Below are 16,652 nucleotides of genomic sequence, written 5' to 3'. Positions count from 1 at the left end.
GGTTAGTACCAGTGGTCCTTGGGTTGTGTTTGTGTGTTGCTATGTACGTAGAGTTTCGTATTGGGTTTTCGCTGTCCGGGTTAGTACCATTGTTTCGTATTGGGTTTTCGCTGTCCGGGTTAGTACCAGTGGTCCTTGGGTTGTGTTTGTGTGTTGCTATGTACGTAGAGGTGTATTGTTTCGTATTGGGTTTTCGCTGTCCGGGTTAGTACCAGTGGTCCTTGGGTTGTGTTTGTGTGTTGCTATGTACGTAGAGGTGTATTGTTTCGTATTGGGTTTTCGCTGTCCGGGTTAGTACCAGTGGTCCTTGGGTTGTGTTTGTGTGTTGCTATGTACGTAGAGGTGTATTGTTTCGTATTGGGTTTTCGCTGTCCGGGTTAGTACCAGTGGTCCTTGGGTTGTGTTTGTGTGTTGCTATGTACGTAGAGGTGTATTGTTTCGTATTGGGTTTTCGCTGTCCGGGTTAGTACCAGTGGTCCTTGGGTTGTGTTTGTGTGTTGCTATGTACGTAGAGGTGTATTGTTTCGTATTGGGTTTTCGCTGTCCGGGTTAGTACCAGTGGTCCTTGGGTTGTGTTTGTGTGTTGCTATGTACGTAGAGGTGTATTGTTTCGTATTGGGTTTTCGCTGTCCGGGTTAGTACCAGTGGTCCTTGGGTTGTGTTTGCGCCTGTGTTTTGGCTTCACCCATTTGTACGTGTTCCTGGTTGTTTTGGACATTAAAGCGTTTTTCCCTCGTATCTTCTGCTCTCTGCGCCTGACTCCACACCCATCACTCCTCAGACGTTACAGAAACATGATTGGACAATACAACTCACAGGGCTAAGCATGCTTTATGCAGGTTTGTATCCCTGCAACTGTAGGCCTAATAAAACATTAAGTTACAGTCTATGTCAGCTATTGCGTTTGCTGATTAATTCCAGTCAATAATTTTGGATTGAAAAAGTAGAAGTAAACTAGTCAGCCCAAGTTTGAATATAAACCACATTTTCTCCCATTTACATTTTCTTACAAATAAAAGGGCTATAAATACACAGCTTTTACCGCTCTGTTAACCCCGGCCAGAGGTACATAGAAGGCTAGACTATGCAGTTGCTGTTGTTTGCAGCCTACAGTGACCTTGATAATTTATTGTTAAAACGAGAGGCTGCCTGGATCTTTAATTTAAAGACCCTTGCGCCCTTCGGTCTCAACGTAGACTTTGATCTGAAGCCATTCTTGTGATTATTGTGACTTTGCCATTGTAATTGTTTGTAAACTTGTGTAGTCAAATTAATCTATGATCGTATGCTATCCATTTGTTGTTTGTATGCTGTTCTTTGTATGACATTTTCATATTTGATTATTAACCAATGATATTAGGCCAATCTTGGCCATGATTACAGACACCTGTGTCTTTTGACACTAAATAAACGAGTCATCCCGCAGTGTTTGTGATTATACCCTGATGAAGACAGCTTGGCTGTTGAAACGTTGGTATTGCATTTTTGCATCTGAGCTCCTAGAGTGTGCGGCTCTCTTTTATTTTCAAGTAGCCTACAGTTAATCAGACTAAATAATTGTCTTGTTTCCATGCAATACAGCATGTCACATGGCTAATGATTAGGTGTATAGGCTGCTACATTTATGGAAGAGTTTTTGCTTGTGTCTATTGGAAGTGATGTGTTATCACGCTTGCTAAATAAATACCAGAGGAAAGTGGAGATAATGCCTTGAGCTTTGCGCCCGACCCATGCAACCTGCGACTTACGCGAATCTGAATGGTCAAGACACCTTATAAGAGCCTGCAGCCAGAAGTCCCATGTGAAGGACAGAGAAATTGTGCACGAGTTGTCAAATCATGTGGCAAATCGGTCTAAAAAACAAGTGGTGTGGCACTGCTACACACGATTAAAAAGTGGTGTGGCACTGCTACACACGATTAAAAAGTGGTGTGGCACTGCTACACACGATTAAAAAGTGGTGTGGCACTGCTACACACGATTAAAAAGTGGTGTGGCACTGCTACACACGATTAAAAAGTGGTGTGGCACTGCTAAACAAGATTAAAAAGTGGTGTGGCACTGCTACACACGATTAAAAAGTGGTACGGCACTGCTACAAACGATTAAAAAGTGGTACGGCACTGCTACACACGATTAAAAAGTGGTGTGGCACTGCTACACACAATTAAAAAGTGGTGTGGCACTGCTACACAAGATTAAAAAGTGGTGTGGCACTGCTACACACGATTAAAAAGTGGTGTGGCACTGCTACACACGATTAAAAAGAGGAACGGCACTGATACACACGATTAAAAAGTGGTACGGCACTGCTACACACGATTAAAAAGTGGTGTGGCACTGCTACACACGATTAAAAAGTGGTGTGGCACTGCTACACACGGTTAAAAAGTGGTGTGGCACTGCTACACACGATTAAAAAGTGGTGTGGCACTGCTACACACGATTAAAAAGTGGTGTGGCACTGCTACACACGATTAAAAAGTGGTGTGGCACTGCTACACACGATTAAAAAGTGGTGTGGCACTGCTACACAAGATTAAAAAGTGGTGTGGCACTGCTACACACGATTAAAAAGTGGTGTGGCACTGCTACACAAGGTTAAAAAGTGGTGTGGCACTGCTACACACGATTAAAAGTGGTGTGGCACTGCTACACCGCGATTAAAAAGTGGTGTGGCACTGCTACACACGATTAAAAAGTGGTGTGGCACTGCTACACGATTAAAAAGTGGTGTGGCACTGCTACACACGATTAAAAAGTGGTGTGGCACTGCTACACACGATTAAAAAGTGGTGTGGCACTGCTACACACGATTAAAAAGTGGTGTGGCACTGCTACACACGGTTAAAAAGTGGTGTGGCACTGCTACACACGATTAAAAAGTGGTGTGGCACTGCTACACACGATTAAAAAGTGGTGTGGCACTGCTACACACGATTAAAAAGTGGTGTGGCACTGCTACACACGATTAAAAAGTGGTGTGGCACTGCTACACACGATTAAAAAGTGGTGTGGCACTGCTACACACGATTAAAAAGTGGTGTGGCACTGCTACACACGATTAAAAAGTGGTGTGGCACTGCTACACACGATTAAAAGTGGTGTGGCACTGCTACACACGATTAAAAAGTGGTGTGGCACTGCTACACAAGATTAAAAAGTGGTGTGGCACTGCTACACACGATTAAAAGGTGGTGTGGCACTGCTACAAACGATTAAAAAGAGGAACGGCACTGATACACACGATTAAAAAGTGGTACGGCACTGCTACACACGATTAAAAGTGGTGTGGCACTGCTACACAAGATTAAAAAGTGGTGTGGCACTGCTACACACGATTAAAAAGTGGTGTGGCACTGCTACACAAGATTAAAAAGTGGAACGGCACTGATACACACGATTAAAAAGTGGTGTGGCACTGCTACACACGATTAAAAAGTGGTGTGGCACTGCTACACACGATTAAAAAGTGGTGTGGCACTGCTACACACGATTAAAAAGTGGTACGGCACTGCTACACACGATTAAAAAGTGGTGTGGCACTGCTACACAAGATTAAAAAGTGGTGTGGCACTGCTACACACGATTAAAAAGTGGAACGGCACTGATACAGACGATTAAAAAGTGGTGTGGCACTGCTACACACGATTAAAAAGTGGTGTGGCACTGCTACACACGATTAAAAAGTGGTGTGGCACTGCTACACACAATTAAAAAGTGGTGTGGCACTGCTACACACGATTAAAAAGTGGTGTGGCACTGCTACACACGATTAAAAAGTGGTGTGGCAAATGCCGCCTTGCCCTGAGGTAAATCCATTTGATTTGAACGACATCTTCCATTGTAGAAGTGCTCATCAAGTTACTTTTTGGACCTGAATGCCAGGTTCAAAAGGTGCTGAATGTTGAACCATTTTAGAAAACCCACCATAAGACATCCATGTCATCATCACTGGAAAATACAAACCAGTAACCCCTCCACTCTTCTACCAGTGAAGACATCAGAACATTCTAGTTCTAGGTCAGACCTTTCTTTCCTGATAACACCTCGTCTTGTTGTACGCATGCACACACACACACACACACACACACACACACACACACACACGCACGCACGCACGCACACACACACACACACACACACACACACACACACACACATACACACACACACACTGATCTCCTCAGTCTTCCCCTACCCACTCACCCTTGTCTCCCTCCCTCCTTCCCTCTGCCCTTATCCTGCATTTCCTGTAAACAGCAGAGCGGTGTGGAAGGCTTTAAGGCAGGACACTTCCTCCCTGGGGATGACCTGGCAATGACCTCAGAGGGCCTGGCTCCAGGCCTGCAGTACCCACACCCTTCCCTGCAACCCCAAAGTCCCGTAGCCCTGCCGCCCAACAGGCCTGCAGTCCACCCGGCCACCTCGCCACAGCGGACAGCCACCGTCCTCAACAATGCACTCAGGACGGCTCTCTGAGTAGAACTAACAGAACACAGCACAGAGGCAAAAAGGAACTATTTGTACAGGCTGCACTAGGGGTTTACCCATCTGCTGCTGTATCTCAAGGTCGAGTAAACCTTTTTACCATAAATAAGAATTGCCCTGGCAGGTTTCTCTCACTCTCTCTAAGACTATATTTGCATATTTTGCAGATGGAACTAATATATGAATCTATAACAAGACCTGCACAATATATACAGTATGTACACTGTAAACTGTCCAGTTTATTAGGTACACCCATCTAGAACTACAGAACAGCCTGAATTCTTCGGGGCATGAATTATACAAAGTGTCGGACACGTTTATTGCTCAATTGGTATCAAGGGACCTAACTTGTGCATTCCCCACACCACTACAAAACCGCCACCTTCTTGTATCAGGCAGGGGTCCATAGACTCATTCTGTTGATGCCAAATCCTGACTCTGCCATCAGCATGACGCAACAGGAACCAGGATTCATCAAACCAGGCAATGTTTTTCCAGTCCTCAATTGTCCAGTGTTGGTGATCGCGTGCCCACTGGAGCTGCTTCTTCTTGCTTTTAGCTGATAGGAGTGGAACCTGGTGTGGTCGTCTGTTGAAATAGCCCATCTGTGACGAGGATCGACGAGTTGTGCATTCCGAGATACTGTTCTGCACACCACTGTTGTGCTGCGCCGTTATTTATCTGTTTGTGGCCCGTCTGTTACCTTGCACAATTCTTGCTGTTCTCCTTTGACCACTCTCATGAACGAGCTGTTTTTGCCCACAGGACTGCCGCTGACTGGATGTTTTTTGTTTATCGCACCATTCACAGTAAACCCTAGACACTGTCGTGTGTGAAAAGCCCAGGAGGGCGGCCATTTCTGAGATACTGGATCCGTTGCACCTGGCACCAACGATCATACCACGCTCAAAGTCGCTCAGGTCACTCGTTTTGCCCATTCCAGTGTTCAATCAAACAGTATGTCATGATGCCTGTCTGCCTGCTTTACATAGCAAGCCATGGCCACGTGACTCACTGTAGGAGCGATCCATGTTCGTGAACGGGGTACTGTACCTAATAAGCTGTCCGGTGAGTGTGCGTGTGTGTGTATAATTGGCAGGTCTCTTTCACTCTCTCATAATATATTTGCATATGTTGCAGATGGAACAAATATATAAATCTATAACAAGACCTGCACAATATATACAGTATGTACACTCTATATATATTATCTTGACTATTGTGGTTTGGTCTGTTGTGGGGTTATTCCAGTGGGATGACATTAGTTCACTGGTGCTGTTGATCCTACTGGTACTGCATAAGCACATTGACTGCCCTCTGAAAAGAACACAAGCACAGTCAAGACGCCTTCCTTTCTGACATGATGCTTTCTCACAGAGCTCACTCTTCTGTTTGTCCCTATACAGCTATGTTGGCAAAGGCAAGACAGTCACAGAGCTCACTCTTCTGTTTGTCCCTATACAGCTATGTTGGCAAAGGCAAGACAGTCTCAGTCTGTCCCGGTGAGCTCCAGCTCTGATCCAGCAGGACCCTAGTTTAAACAGGCACACACATTCATTAATGCGTAAATTCTTACTTTGCATTTCTTTACCCTGCCTTACTTTACACTTACAAACAAAATGTGTTTTTCGTTGCCTTTCTATGCTAAACAGTGTGAGAACTGTGTTGTATATTAATCAAATCTGGTGTAAAAAAAAGATACTGTTGCAACATTCTAACTTTGTGGTAACTATTTGCCTTCTTATGTAGGCATTATCCCATTGTCTTACTTCAGCCCACTGTCCCTTTGCCCTCAACAGTCTCGCTGCTCTCTATTGGGTGGTTAGAGAAGAGTGTTAACTTCTGAATACATGCTCAATAAATCACCCTGCCATCATCGGTCCACCGGACAGTGGCAATGTCAACCCTTCAGCATAAGCTTGGCAGGCAAATACAAATACACACTAACATTCGAATGCAGACACACACAAACACACACACACACAGCAAAATGAAACAAAACAGACACAGCATCCACGGCAACAGCGGTATCTCCAGGGAGAATGCAGCCGAGGCGAGGCGACAGGACAGATAGTCCCCTTTAGATCAGTGAGTAGGGCCTGAGATTTCAGACCACCACCACACAATGAGCCCAATCGATAACGTCAACAGCTGAAAAATATCCTGGTCTGGGGGAGAGGAAAGATACATGCCTACTGTAGCCTTAATTGGCTGACAGCCGTGATATATCAGACCGTATACCACGGGTATGACAAAGCTTTCATTTTTACTGCTCTAATTAAGTTGGTAACCAGTTTATAATAGCAATAAATCACCTCTGGGGTTTGTGGTATATGGCCAACTCCGCGATGCGTCGTGCCTAAGAATAGCCCTTAGCCGTGGTATATTGGGTATATACCACACCCCCTCGTGCCGTATTGCTTAATTATTCTATAAATCAAAATATACTGTAATTGCATGTTAATAGAACACTCCATCTTGGCAAATCTTTCAAAATATAAAACATGAATTAAAATAATAACCTGCCCAGGGACTGCGGTTGAAAATTAGCTGGCTAAAACCGGCACTTTTACTGAAACGCTGATTAATGTGCACGGTCCCTGTAAAAATAAAAATAAACTCAACTCAAAATGATCACAATAAGTGTGAAATAAGCAGCTTTGCATACCACAACCATAAATGCCCAGGAATTGCTGTGAAATGAATAAAACATCTGTTAAGAGGCCTGTAGAAATGTTCTGTCCCTATGAAAACACAGCCACCATCAAACAGGTGTCTAAATGTGACTGGAGGGTGAGATGGCTGTAGAGAGTAGTGGTTGAGAACAGCTGAGAACAGAGAGATTTGGTTCTAGCAGGTCCCAGTGAGTCCTCCTCCTATCTCTATTCAGCCCTGTTGTAAATCTCACCACTCCTCCTGGGCTCAATGAAAAAGAGGCAATTGGGGGAAACTGCCTTTAATAAAAGCGATCCTAAACTTAACCACAGGTGTCAAGGACAGGGGAGCAATTATACCAATCTACTCCTACCTCTCTCTCTCTCTTTCTCTCTCTCATAAAGCTCTGTCTACAGTGTTCAGTGTCTGTGAGCTATTCCATCCCCTCAAAAGACATATGAAACCAACACCAGGTGTGACCTTGAAATCCAGAAAATGAGAAAGTGGGATAAGCTCTCCCACAAGCATTGTCCATCTTCCCAAACCCAATGAGCCTCCGCACAGCAGGCTGCTCATCTCTCACAGAACACAACACTCTCCAAAAAAGAGAAGTGTTGTCAGCCAGGAGCCCACTGTTCATTTTAGCTACAGTTATCTCTCAGCTGGTCTGGAGATTGCAATGTTGAACTGAAGGAGCCTGGCCAAACGAGTTCACTAGAAAACAGTGTGTGCAGAGTACTATGGGGAAGAGCCCTCTCTGCAGACTGTATGAAATTGAGAGGCATTTTTTTCATGTGCTGGTAATTCAGTTCAGACAATCACTGAAGAGGCCCAACATCCGAGAATATAATAATTTACTGTACCTTTCAGGCTCCTGCAAAGGTGACTGGGGTTTGCTGTCGATCCCAGGGAAGCTGTTCATATCCACATAGCCATCGTTGTCATTAGAGGGGGCTACCATGCGGTTGGGGTCCTCAAAGAACTCTGTGACAGTCATGGATCTGGTGGGTCTCCCTCCAGGGAGGATCTGAATGTTCTCATAGTCAGAGCTCATAGCTGGGATGTTCTCATAGTCTGATGTGTCTGCATTGGGGAAGGAGATAGAGCGGGGTTTGGTCAGGGGGAGGGGCATGAGGGGGCGACGGGAGCGCTCCTCGAAGGACTCTACCCTGGACACGCCCCTGCTTCCGTAGGCTTTAGGGTCTCCTTTCCTGTGATCTTTGTAGGGCAGGAAGGTTGAGGGCAGGTCTGGAGGGCGCTGCTGGGGCTTCACCATGCGAGACTGAGACTGGGGCTGAGGGGAGCCAGTGCTCCTGCGCTCTAGATCCAGGATTCTTGTTGGCCCATGGTGGCTGGACTCAGAGGAGGAGCGCGAGGAGCGGCTACTACCGTCACCAAAGCCTTTAGTGTCCATTTTCCTCTTGAACTTCAGGGCCAGGAAGCGCTTGAATGAGGACTTCTGCTTCTTGGGCTTGTTGTCTGTGGACTCAGGAGAGACGCTGATCAGGAGGGATGGGGAGCTTTTAGTGACGGGTCTTTTGGTGATGTAAGCCAATTCAAAGGGAGCTGGAATGTCCACCAGAGAAGTTGGCGTGGAAATTCCGCTGGATGACTGGTGGCTCTGTTGAGAAATGCTTCCTGTAGAAGTGACAACACATGGCAGATAGAGGGTGTCATCTGTCCTTTTCAACCTGTCTTCCTCTTTCAGCGATTGGTCAGCCTCTGTGTGAGCACCCGATGACAGTTCTTGACCCTCTACGGAGTATGAGCGTGGGTATAGTAGGAAGCGGCGTGGCTTCAGAGAGGGGATGAGTCTGTTGATCTCAGGCTGCTCAGGACGTACCAGAGGTTCTCCATTTTGGTTTAAGGCCACAGTACAGTAGTCATGAGTACTCTGGTACTCTGATGTCTCCTCAGGAACTGTCTCAGGGACATAACCCGGAACTTTCCCAGAGTAGGAGCGTGACCGCGTCACAATGCTCTTAGAGATAAAGTTCTCCCCATCAGAGTCAAAGCCAGCTTCCTCATAGATGTGCTCCTCACTATCTGAGTTGGAGTCCTCGTAATAAGGCACGATGTGGCCGTCCAGCTCCTCAATGTCCTCCTCGAAGGCCTCTGTGGTGTGGGCGAACACCACCCTGTTGGTGAGCTCCGGGGTACGGGTCCGGTCCAAGTCTGCTGGCACTGTGATGTTACACAGCCTGAGACGGGGCTGGCAGCTGTTCCGCTGGCTGGAGAAAGCCTGCTCACGCTTGGCTGTTCTCTCTCTCATACTCCTGCCTCTGATCTGCTTCCTCTCGGTGTCATCCGTCTCATCATCGTCCCCAATCTCCACATAGTCCTCTGATGATGCACCCTCCAGATGCTGAAAGTCATGGGCCTCTGGGCAGAGGGAGTCATCGATGTCTGCGTATTCATCCATATCCTCCTTAGCTGTTTCTCTGTCTTGGCTGGATTGCTCAGGACTGTCCTGGACCTCACACTCTTCTGGGAGTTTCTGTTTATCCTCTAGCTCTGCCACGTCGTCCGATGACACATAATAAGGCTCTTGGTTAAAGGTGCCTGCTGTGTCCATCTCCTTTGGAGTGTGTGGTTTGTCACCACAGCATATATCGTCGTGATTCACATCAGGCTCAGCGGTGCGAATCCTGTCAGCAGGCACCACCTCAATGACAGAGTAAGGCCCAAACATATCCTCAGTGCTGCCAGAGAAACGGAAACGCCCAGAGGGGTCCTTGGTGGCACGCTCGGGCTGCCACACACCTGTGTCACCGGGCTCACCAGTGTCACATGTGTAAACAGGCTCATCTGAAGGGCCAATCACGTCGTAGGGATAGTCTTCACAGACGGGTGTGTGTGTACAGCAGTGTGCTCCCAGTGAGAGAACCTCTGCTTCTTCCTCAGCCTCATCAGTGGGTACCTTGCACTGCAAATATCCCCCAGGGGATCTGTCCTCATCTTCAAGCCCACTGTTAGTGTCTGCGGCAGGTTGACTAGGGAAGTTCCCATGATCATAATCCTCTGTGTCTGGTTCTTCTGCATCTTCTTCTGGACATCCAGTAGGCTCCTCGGCTGTTTCAGTCTCTTCAGATAAAATATTTTCTTCCTCCCTCCGCTCTTTGACACACTCTGCTTCTTCATTCCCTCTCTCACACTCTGAGAGACACGGCATCAAAACATCTTCAGGGTCCACAGATGTGTCATTACTGTCACTCTCAAGGTTCAAGTCATCTGTTTCTTTAGAGTTTTCCTCCTCTACTGCAATGTGAGTGTCAGTAGCACTAGTGTTATCCAATGGGGCTGCATCGGTCAACACCTCTCCCTCTCTCTCTACCTCATCGCCCTTCTCCTCCTGTTCACTCCCCCCTTCATCATCTCTGATGTCATTGAGGTTTTCTTCTGGTTCTGCTTCCTCCTGGTTATGTTCTGTGGGGTGAGTTATGTGGTCCTCTACCACCTCCTGGGGGTCCTCAGGTTCCTCCTCTGAAGAGGTCAGGTCTCCATTGCTCAGACCGTGAGGGGGGCACTTCTCCTCCTCTTGCTCTGTCTCAGATAAGGAGGGTCTGGGCTTTGGGGCGATGGGAGGTTTGGGACCCCGGGTAGAGGGACAAGGCGTTGACATCAGTTTGGACTGTACCTTGATCGTTAGGTGACTGCGGATCTTTGGTTGGGGAACTTGGAGTCGCTTCTGTGAATCTGGAAAGAAAAGGAGACAAAAGTATGATTCATTTCAGTCCAATGTTCAACCTCAATAGTAATTGAAGTAGTAGATGAATGTGCAATACCTACCTAGAATCATATTTCCATACCCTTTTTAACAAATTGGTTGAATTTTGGTTGTTTGGATATATAAAAAGCAATCCCTTAGCCTTTGTTTTTATTTGTAAAGAGAAAAACTGCAGATTTGTCTCAAACTCTGTGATATGCAGATGGCTATCTATTGGGAAAACAACAAAGCCATAGGGAACACACTGTAGGAACAATGATATCTTCCTGACTGGAATATAGAGACGTATTGTTCTACACTTAAATGGCATGATCATCATTCAATGTTCATCAATGAATTAATTTATCAAAAAACGACATGCACAGACAAACACAACCCAGTTTTATTGTATTTCACCTATATCAAAGTCCCATGTTCCCGGACTCAGGCACTGCATGCATGTAGCTTACAGTCAAGTCAAGTGTTTTCTAGCTATTTTCTTTCAATAACTAGTACAATTCAAGGATGGAGAACCTGTCAAAGACAGTTGACTGGTTGTTAAGTCTTTTCATGACACAAAACTTACCCCTCTTCCTGTAATTTAGTACCTGTCGTGACACACAACTTACCCCTCTTCCTATAATTTAGTACCTGTCGTGACACACAACTTACCCCTCTTCCTGTAATTTAGTACCTGTCGTGAAACAAAACTTACCCCTCTTCCTGTAATTTAGTACCTGCCGTGACACACAACTTACCCCTCTTCCTGTAATTTAGTACCTGTCGTGAAACAAAACTTACCCTCTTCCTGTAATTTAGTACCTGTCGTGAAACAAAACTTACCCCTCTTCCTGTAATTTAGTACCTGTCGTGACACACAACTTACCCCTCTTCCTGTAATTTAGTACCTGCCGTGACACACAACTTACCCCTCTTCCTGTAAATTAGTACCTGTCGTGAAACAAAACTTACCCACTTCCTGTAATTTAGTACCTGTCGTGAAACAAAACTTACCCCTCTTCCTGTAATTTAGTACATGTCGTGACACACAACTTACCCCTCTTCCTGTAATTTAGTACCTGCCGTGACACACAACTTATTAAACCCTGCGGGCACTATGCTCTCTCACTCCTTGTCCATCTCTCTGCCTCTGTCCGTCTGTCTGTCTGTCCGTCCGTCCGTCCGTCCGTCCGTCTGTCTGTCTCATTGTTGTTTTCCAACACCACTAATAAACTATTCCAGCAGACTCCTCTTGAGGACTCCACGCAGGAAGTCCATGAGGAAAGGACATTAACAGCGCACCCTTACTCCTTCATGAACCCTTCTAGGAGTACAAATTCTCACACAAATGGACTTCCTTCTTGTCATTTTTCCCCTGACACACACACACTTTTGCTGAAAATGTCATTTCAGTGTGTCAAAGAACAATAAAACGGAGAAAAAAACAAACATCCCACTAAGTCCCTCTGCAAACAACAGGATATGAATTATGCAACAAGAATTCAATTAAAACAAATGTTTAAAAAACAAATGAAAAATAGACACTGGGACCCTGACTGTGCCAAGCTCACATGATATGATCTCAGACTGTGGGGGAATCATGAAATGTCACCCATCAAATAATAACAATAATTCTATAAACTACACAGTAAATAGGCCAATCATCACAGTGCAGTAGAAATTCAGTAGATCTTTGGGTTCACCTCAAAAGTTGAATAAATAATCACATCATCGGTCATACAGTATAACATGCCACATGAATCACTCTATAGACTGCTGCAGGACATCCGCGATGACACTGGTGAGTGACTTCACTACCCATCACTACTCATTGAATTTTATTCCGCAATAGCTGTTCTCTCACCCAGAGTGATTTGACCCCCTATTAGGCGATCTCTCAAAGAAAAAGTAATAAAAATACATAAAAACGAATCTAAACTGTGTACCTGTTTGGTCTATGATGCTGCAATGATTTAAAAAAAATACATTTAATTTATCCAATGCTATTTCAAGTGGTGTAGGAAAAGGTGAATTTGTTGTGAACACAAAATAGAGAAATTCTCTATGTCACGCACACACACTTGGAACATCCTTTATGTAAATACACTGGGTGGATGAGTAGTCTATAGCTGCTCAATTTTATTGAATGCGCATCGCTACATGAATATTATTACATACAGTACCTGTGTTCATTTTGGAACATCATCCACCATAGCAACAGATATCCATATATTTTTCACAAGCAGGAAACAATCGCCACATGTATCCACAGGTTCTAGAAACTTATCCCTAATTCATGTTGAAAGTATTCAAGTCGTCTAAATCCAAAAGTTCCCAACCTTCTCTCGCTGTTTATCCGAGTGTTCGCTACTTGTCGAGGATTTCTCCGTTAAGGTAGCAGCTGTTTGTCCACATAGCTTGCATCCGATGGGCGGCTGGTGCGCTCGTGAAGGGAGGTGCTCTCTCGCAGTTCCAGATGAGGAGGAAGGTCTATCGCGCGGACAAGGACCACTGACCAAACCCACTTAATCTACATTCAGATCATTAAAAAGTAGACATTTAAAATTTCAATAGCTATATACAACATAAATTACTGCATTAATCTTTGATGTATGTATTTGAGACAGAGTTGGATGTATTAGATGTGTGAGTATACAAGGCTATATGAGGCATTGATCACAGTCACATGAAGTGGATATTTTTGTAATCTGTGGTTTCATAGTGTCTCTAATTATTAACTTATTATTAAATAAGAAAACAAATGTTCCTTTTCAATATTGATATCTTTATTGAAATTCATATATAATTAATACAAATTGAATGTGAGCTAGGTCTGAGAGCAAAATCGTCAGCAAAATCGTTTTCCAATATGGGGCAGCAGTGTGGCCTAGTGGTTAGAGCGTTGGACTAGTAACCGAAAGGTTGCAAGTTCGAATCCCCGAGCTTACAAGGTACAAATCTGTCGTTCTGCCCCTGAACAGGCAGTTAACCCACTGTTCCTAGGTTGTCATTGAAAATAAGAATTTGTTCTTAACTGACTTGACTAGTATAATAAAATTAAAATGTATGAGTCATGATAAACTTGTGTTCTAAGACCTACTATAATATTCCAGAACATACAGTATTTGTCCCTCAAACATTTCCAGACTACTAGGAACTCTAAAGTAGGCTTTTGCTATTGGCCTTTCTGGCTGGGCATCTGTTGCATGATTGGAGAAAAGCAACCCTTTAAAAACTGCTCTACATAACAGGAAACCGCTCTCCCTGTTTCCCGCACAACAGGCAACCCTTCCTTAGCAACAGATGGACAAGGCTGACAACGTTAACCCCTTAGGTATGCTAATGTCGGCTGATTGAGTGGTGCTGTGTACATTCCTCAAGGCTCAAGGAAAGCCAAACTTTCAGTAACCTCTATCTGGGCTCAAGCATGGGCTGCTCAAGGACACAGAGACATCCCGAGACACAAGGGGAAGCTGGAATAGTCAGTCACCTGGGGCCTCTGATTTGCCAGCTAACATCGCTGGTTAAACACCCACAGGTTGGGAGGGTCAAATTTAGCCTCTTTATTATTATTTTTCTACAAACTAGAAGGTCAGACACTGTAGCTGATCCTCCTGGATATATTACCGTCGGAGGTGAATGGAGGAAAGTACAATAGAATGATCACCTTTGTTCAATCGCTGGAGAGCACTTCCCACTGGCCACACACTGGTTGAATCAGTGTTGTTTCCACATCATTTCAATGAAATTTGACCCAAAGTGGAATACACATTGAATTGACATCTGTGCCCAGTGGGTTGGCCTATGGACTGCAGAGGCATGTCATGTGTTACACATTGCAAACTCCCCAATCCAGATGGCTTGGTGCAGAAAGCACTGTGTGTTGCAGATATATTAGGCCACAGTAGGTGATCCAGGTCCTCTAGACTAGACTATCTGAAAAATGGTTGGCACCTGCTACTGTATGTGGAGTTTGTATTGTCTTACATAGGCTGATTAACTTTTGCAATGCCTCAAATGATAATATAACTTTTTTGCATGGGCTTGTTAATGTTTTCATGAAATATTAGCCTACTATTCAAGCCAGCCAGGTCAATGTTATGTGTCAGTAGCACATTCACAGCGGCAATTCCTGCCCTTATGTTCTCCAAATGGCAAATCACCTCTAAAGATAGCACTTGCCTGGTTGTTGGCACAGTCAGTTGTGTTTCTCTTTGGAGAGTGCTGTATTGAGTGCTGTATCTGACCATGTTGTTTTCACTATTATTTCACAAATCTGTTTTGCTACTGGAGTATGGGTCTTTGTGTAATGTGTATTGATAGATGTGGACAGACAAGAGAATGGGTTCATGGGTAAATATCCCACCAGATGTAGCATAGACTATAAAAACATGTTTTGGACTGAAGACACATTTCCTGGACTATGAGGGTCTCTGTGTGCAGTGCTCTGTCCCACCACCTGGAACACAGACAAAGCAATAGAGAGAGAAAGGGAGCGGAGACACCAGGAAAAACATGTCAAAGAACAAATCGATCCCCAGCCCCCCTCCTCTCCTTTCCCCACACTGCCCTAGACAGGAAAGAGACCAGGGAAAAGGGTCAGCGACTTGTTCCCAGCCCTTTAGACATGTCCAGATGTAACACCTGCTCTCCTATCCACTGGACCTGGATGGTCTCAATGTTTTTGTCCCCAGTCAGTAAAGTTGTCAGACATTATTTTTGTAATGAGGCCAATTACTGGAAACCACTGTTTTGGTAGGTATTTATTCACACTCCCAAACATTGCACAATGTGTCCTTACTGTCCGTCACAGATGTATTACCTGTGAAGTTTAATTCAATGGAACGGTTAGCCAAGATTACACATTATTTGCAAAGGGTTCTAGTGTACTGATGTGTGTCATTTCAGAGAGCAATCAAGAAGAAACCCTCCATAAAATGACCTCAACCACTTTGTAATTAGTCGATGGTAAAGCGTGACACACTGAAAGTCTATTGACATATTTTATTGAGGTTTACACACATCAAGTCCCTTGAATATTTGAAGCATGAAAATAAAATGAAAATATGATGAAAATAATCATAATAAACCATTTTAATTCATTAAGGTTGATTGCCTGTAAATGGACTTGCAATAGAAGTATACAATGACCCAAATCCACTGAAGTCGCACAACTGGCCAAAGCTCAGTTGTTTTTCTTTGTAATAAAAGTGAAATAAAAAATCCTGGTGTCAGCAAATGTGTGTATAATACAGTATGCTCTCCCAACAGCACTACCCAGGACCACTACTCACACCTCCCCCAGTAACACAGTCTGGAGCACAGTATTGCAGTAAACAGCTGGATCTGGGAAGTCAGCACTTCATCAAAAAACAGCAAAAAAAGGCTCAATTTCCCACAGGCCCAACAACCTCCGCAGCCAATCAATACAGCCAGCCTGTATCACCTAGGTCACCGAAACCAACCTCGACTTGATAATACACATTGCTACAGCCTTTTGCCTGGTTCTTTTATTTACAGCACTGTAACGTGTGTTTGTATTCCTACTGTATATAAGTCTTGTGAAGAGTTTTCCATTCTGCATTTGTTATTACTAAGTGCTTTGCTTCAAATGTTTTTACATTGTCTAATTATTTGCAACTTGTCTGTAATGATATCTCTGTAATGTGTGTGTACAATGAAAAAGGTTTAGGCTATGAATGAAGAATGAAGTGCTTCTCTAGCTTTGTTTCCCCAGTTAATAACACGGTATTATATGTGTCTGTACAATGGCAGTACAATGGCTGTTAATTAGCCGAGA

The 16,652-nt window shown here is 44.5% G+C and overlaps 1 protein-coding gene across 4 annotated transcripts in view; it reads right to left on the bottom strand.

Annotated features, from left to right (window-relative positions):
- Nucleotides 1–13,303, bottom strand: part of LOC135540143 (FYVE, RhoGEF and PH domain-containing protein 5-like) — a 74,126-nt gene extending 60,823 nt beyond the window's left edge. For 3 of the 4 annotated variants that reach the window (XR_010455716.1, XR_010455717.1, XM_064966562.1), the window contains exons 1-2: nucleotides 13,036–13,303; nucleotides 8,010–10,842 (exon numbers count right to left, since the gene is read on the bottom strand). Coding sequence is in view for 1 of the 4 variants with exons in the window: in XM_064966562.1 (XP_064822634.1) it covers nucleotides 8,010–10,842; nucleotides 13,036–13,045 (2,843 nt within the window). In the remaining 3 variants the exon portion in view is untranslated. The remainder of the gene's footprint in view (nucleotides 1–8,009; nucleotides 10,843–13,035) is intronic. The other variant, XR_010455718.1, reaches the window with a different exon arrangement.
- Between the last annotated feature and the right edge of the window lie 3,349 nt (nucleotides 13,304–16,652).

The sequence above is a fragment of the Oncorhynchus masou genome, chromosome 5 (genome assembly GCF_036934945.1).
Source record: "Oncorhynchus masou masou isolate Uvic2021 chromosome 5, UVic_Omas_1.1, whole genome shotgun sequence".
In the NCBI taxonomy this organism is placed as follows: domain Eukaryota; kingdom Metazoa; phylum Chordata; class Actinopteri; order Salmoniformes; family Salmonidae; genus Oncorhynchus; species Oncorhynchus masou.
Note: the sequence above shows the minus strand (reverse complement) of the source record. Positions and strands in the feature narration are given on the sequence as shown.